This window comes from Juglans microcarpa x Juglans regia, chromosome 4S (assembly GCF_004785595.1).
Source record: "Juglans microcarpa x Juglans regia isolate MS1-56 chromosome 4S, Jm3101_v1.0, whole genome shotgun sequence".
NCBI classification, from domain to species: domain Eukaryota; kingdom Viridiplantae; phylum Streptophyta; class Magnoliopsida; order Fagales; family Juglandaceae; genus Juglans; species Juglans microcarpa x Juglans regia.
This window is the reverse complement of record NC_054601.1, coordinates 912,445-917,562: the sequence shown is the minus strand read 5'-3', so window position 1 is coordinate 917,562 and position 5,118 is coordinate 912,445. Positions and strand designations below refer to the sequence as shown.

Here is a 5,118-nt window from a genome sequence, read left to right as displayed (position 1 = left end):
CTAGTAGGAACCCTACAGCCACCCTTTTTTTAATTGGTGTTCCAAATTCTGAAGACAAAACGATGAATGCTCATGAGTGCATTGAGTGGCAGTGGGTACCGCCCAACTGGACCATGAGTTTATAACCCAATCTTAACGGCGGATACTTGCCGTCCCAAAGCCTATTTCAAGGAAGGTTGTAAGGTAGGTCACCAATGTTTAACCTAAGGAAAATTATAAACACACGCTCAATTTGTTTCATTCAATCTCATCACATCAGTGCCAAAGCAAGTATGCAAAATCTGGAAGTTGGTTTCTATGTAAAAAAGCATGATAGAAGTAGTTCTTTTTACAACACATGGAAACCAAACCGAATGCAAAGACATAGTCTATTCTATATGTCCCAATGCAGTGGAAATAATATTTAATGCTCCTTGCCTCCTTCAAAAGCTTCGGCTGATTCAGATGTTAACTTTTTGGTATACACGCGGTGACGCCTTTCTCTCCCATAGATAACCCAGAAGATCAGTGAGAGCATAACTGAAGTGGAGACCATCACCAACCCTATATAGATCCATCCACTGTATCGCCGCAGACCGGGACAATGGTCTCTATGTATTTTGCTGAATGTTTCCCTCACAAATGTGCAATCTTCAAGTTCAACAAGGAAAGGTGCATAATTATACAAGGCAAAGCTAACATTTACTCCGGCAGTCATCTGGTTGTAGAAGGTCGGGGTCAAACGCCCTGTTGTGACACATATCTCGGTTGCTGAAACTTGGCAGACATAGTTCATCCAAACCTGCATGATTTAAATGAAAGGCTTCCTTTTTTATTCTGGCACTGGAGAATGGCCTCCAGATGCTTTGCTAAATTGGTACATGTGAAAGTAGAATTTGGAAACGAGACTATTTGATCATTGGGAGTATGAAGAGGACCGACTTCTTACCTCTGTTGCATTGGTCAAGTCCACTTCACCAGCAGTGCAAGCTCGATCCGTCAAGTCGGAATAAAATGGGTTACATAGGAGGGGTATCTTCGGGCCGGATTGGTTGTAGTACAACGGTGTGAAGTTGGGGGCAAAATTTAAGTTCGAGACATTGGTAATGACCTCGTTAAGTAAATTGACAAGCTCAGAAGTGACTTCCTTGCTCCGCATCAATGTCTCTTGTGCAGCTGCAGTATCCACACATGGAAGTATATCATCTAAAGCTGTATGAGAAGTAGGATTTTGAGTCCATTCATCCATTGCAACACAAGTGTCTGCAGCTACACTAATAGGTAAAAGGGGAAAAGATCAGCGTCTGAGCTAAAATATTATCATCAAAAGAATGAACCTGATAACTAACACATGTAGCAGCAAACTGAAGTTGATAATTCTGAAGTGACGTGGAAACTTTAGCACTTGAGCACTGCGACCATGGATTTTTTTTTTCTTTTTTGTTGTAATGCTGAGAACTGATATTCCTATTGAAGAGAGAATTTGTGTATACTATACGCTTATTGAAGATATTTTTGCACAACAAGCGAAAGAAAATCCATTTTCCTTTTGTTTACAGTTTAGTTAAGATTACTGTGACAAAAAGATGTCAAATCTCCTCTATAGTGAAGAACAAAATTATGCTTGGCACTTCATGTCATGGCTCTGCCTGCAATCTTTATGAGCCACCCCCATTGGTCTTTATTTTGACGAACATGACGAACTTTCTAAGGACCAACCGTTCATAAGTTCATAATAAATTTAATTAGCCTCGATTTAGCACAATGCTGAATAAAGATGTAGGCGAACAGCAAATGACGAAACTAAGAATAGACTGACGAGATAACACCCTTATCATCCTTAAAATAGAGCCATAAGGACTCAGAATTAACAGTAATCGTTCTTGAAATACTTGCAGTCAAATGGAGTGCAGAGAGTTGCCAATCTAGACTTTGTAACCATTTTATTAGAAAGTGATGAGCAACATGGATTGTGGCAAAGGATACGAAATGTTCAATTAGTATAACCACACATAGCTTTGCAAGTATATATGGGCAGCAAGATATCTAGAAGAAAACTGTAAGCGTTACACATTGTCACAAAACTTACTTGTGTAGGAGAAGAAATATGCCGCACATGATAAATGTTCCTGTAACAAGTACCCACCCAGCGACCACCAGGCTGCAACAAATGCAGCATTTGTTGGAGCGACATGAACGAGGGAAATAACATAAAAGGAAAATGCAGTGCTGGACAAGATTCTCTTACTCACATGTAAACAAGAGACTGCATGCCAAATATTGAGAATACTGAAGCAAACGCAAAGAGTACAAAAAAGAATTAGGATCTCTGCGGAAAATGTTTTAAATTTATGAAGTTAATCATACATAGCATTGCCAAAAGGTGATTGACAAGGCTTACAGAGTCCAAGAAATGTCAAGACAAGCATAATAGCTGCGATTATGATGAGTGCCAGTCTCCTGCAAGAACATCACCATATTCATTTTAGCATTAAGATACGTCTCAGAAGGACACAAAATAGAGAAGGCAAGACTTAATTCTTCATTACACAGAATCCAAGAGATCGCGAATGTCGTCTGAATTCTTCACTGTTCGGTCAGCAAGGGTACTAGCAGAAGAATTAATTTTTGTTTCAATCAGGTCAATATCAGTTTGAACATTTGTAGGTAAAAAAATTCGATCTATTCCAATCTGCTTAGCTGCACCAAGATAACCAGACACACTTCTAAGCTTCTCAACTGTGAAATCTGCCTGAACCACGACATACTCCAATGTATTCGTGGTACTACTGTGGAACCTCCCCTGACCAGCATATAAAACAACGCATCCAACACTGTAACCACAGTATAGCACATCGAGTTATTACAAAAGTGGAACTTGAGAGAGAGAGAGAGAGAGAGAGAGAGGATTTACATGGCTGCAATAGTGAAGATTACGAGGAAGATAAGAGAGAGAGCATAAGCCGTCCTGGAATAGCCATAAGGCTCCCTTTTACGACAGAAAGAACAGACACAGATGAGACATAAGCACATTCCAAGTGCAAGGAACCAGACTGCAGCGATGACAAACAAGGGAACTGCAGTAAAACCCACAGACTGCATTTTCAAAAAAGAAAAGGAGACGGGGAAATAAGTTAAGAATAGGAATACAGCAGTTCAAACATAACAAAAAACCAATATAAGTACAGATAAAATGTTATTAGAAGTAAATTAAACTGAATTCCGAAATTAATCGAAAGAAACCCAGGGAAAGGATTTGTGTACATAGGAAGCAAATTGCAAATAAGATAATTGATAATAAATCAAAAGCATCAGTAAATTGATCATGAGAGTGATGAGACCAAGACCTCTATGGAAATGTGAAACAAATAAAATTTTGAGACTTGAAACTTGAGATGAATCTTATCTAACGAAAATCAGAATATTCTCCCACTATAATTGGAAAGGGAGCTGGATAGCACATGCTTGTTTTATTAATATAATTTTCCTTTTATATACATTGTATGCACTTTCTGCCAATCCCAGCCTTAAATCCATTCTAATAGTAATACCACATATCCATAAGTTTCAACATACAATTGAAAAGGTTCCTAATTTTCTTAAAATATATATATATAATATATATAAAAGAAGAAGAAGAAGAAGAAAAGACAACCGGGAGATCTCATATAAAGAAAAAGGTTTGGAGCAAACTTTCTTATGAAAGAATTAATAAATTCACGATTAAAACATCATTTTCTGCTCCTTTCTATTTTTCATTTAAACGTTTCTTTTTTATAGATTGTGCTAGAGTAAAGACACTTGATGATCAAAATATTATTCATTTAACGACATGTGACCAACATTCCCTACCACAGTTTTTTTTCCTTTCTAAATCTAGATTGCTCCTCAACCCACCTGTAAATTTATCCAGAAACAATACAGTAGTACTGCTAAATACAAGCCTCCTACTGTATCAAGTTTTACTTGATGGCATTCATTCCCTTGAAACAATAGTGTCTCCCGTACTGTACCACCACAGGTTAAGACAATATATATCATGATTTAGCACCAACCCCACCTCTCTACCAGACCGAGGCATGCCCGAAAAAGAGGATACAAAAGTAAAACTCATACTGGCAATCAAAGCCATCCGTGTTGTTAAAAAAAAAAAAAAAAACCATCCGTGTTCAAGACAGCTATCTAGGACAAGAAAACCAGCCTAATTCGTAGGAGGTAGTTTGAGAAACTTACAGCCCAGTAATGGCGCTCACTGATATTCCATCCTTTGGTGTACTTTTTGAACCCATTGAGAGGGTCTTTTCGGTATGTTCTCTTTGAAGCCAAGACATATGATGAGCTTTCAATAGGTGCAGCAGTGGGACCCTCCACGAGAGACCTCCAACTCCCCTGCGAGTGATCCACACCATATTTTCCTTCATTTTCCCAACCTGGAAAGGAGAGAAGATTTAAGAAGGAAAGAAACAATTATCTTCCACGCAAACAGCGCCAATGTGGTAGAAAAAGGAAATTTATTTTGGCTCCTTTGTTGGTGATCGTAAAAACACAGAGTACAGAGAAACAGGAACACTATATAGATATTCTCTAATCTTACATTTTCTCAGCAGCCAAACAGGAAAAAAAGAACGAAGAGTAGTACCTGCAGTGGGCAGAGTTTGGAGGGGTGAAGAGCGAGAATCCCCGTGTGAAAAGGAAAAGAAAGTAGCAGAGTAAAGGAAGAGAAAAGTGGCCAGAAAAGAAGACGTTAGAGACCAAAAACATGACATTATGAGAGAGAAGAGACAGAAAGAGAAACAGAGAGCTCTGCTTGCGCACCGGGTTTTGAGAGAGAGAGGTAACGGTCGGTGAAGTGGGGAGGAGAGGGAGGGAAGTGAGCTGTGAGAGTGGGACTGTGGGAAACTCCCTCCCCGGTTAGCCAGCCAAGCACCACTGTGTTGGGAACCTTTTTGACTGAATTACCCCTTCTGCATTTTTACTTTTTTAGCCAACATTTTTGTTTTCGGCCACACAATTTACCCTTTAAAATTTATTAAATCTTTGCCTAAATGAAACAAAGGGATCCCAATAATTGTCCCAATCTAAATTCCTAATTAAAAATAAATAAACTCTGAAATTAAATAATGAAGCGCATTTCTGTAA

General features: G+C 38.7%; 1 protein-coding gene across 1 annotated transcript; it reads right to left on the bottom strand.

The window, feature by feature from the left end:
* Positions 1-231: 231 nt before the first annotated feature.
* LOC121263719 lies at positions 232-4,881 on the bottom strand. The gene is made up of 9 exons (XM_041166772.1): positions 4,619-4,881; positions 4,213-4,409; positions 2,894-3,075; positions 2,529-2,813; positions 2,381-2,439; positions 2,232-2,268; positions 2,069-2,140; positions 929-1,253; positions 232-781 (listed from the first exon to the last, which is right to left on the bottom strand). Exons 1-9 carry the CDS (start codon positions 4,743-4,745, stop codon positions 404-406), a joined length of 1,662 nt encoding a protein of 553 aa, XP_041022706.1. The 5' UTR covers positions 4,746-4,881; the 3' UTR covers positions 232-403.
* Between the last annotated feature and the right edge of the window lie 237 nt (positions 4,882-5,118).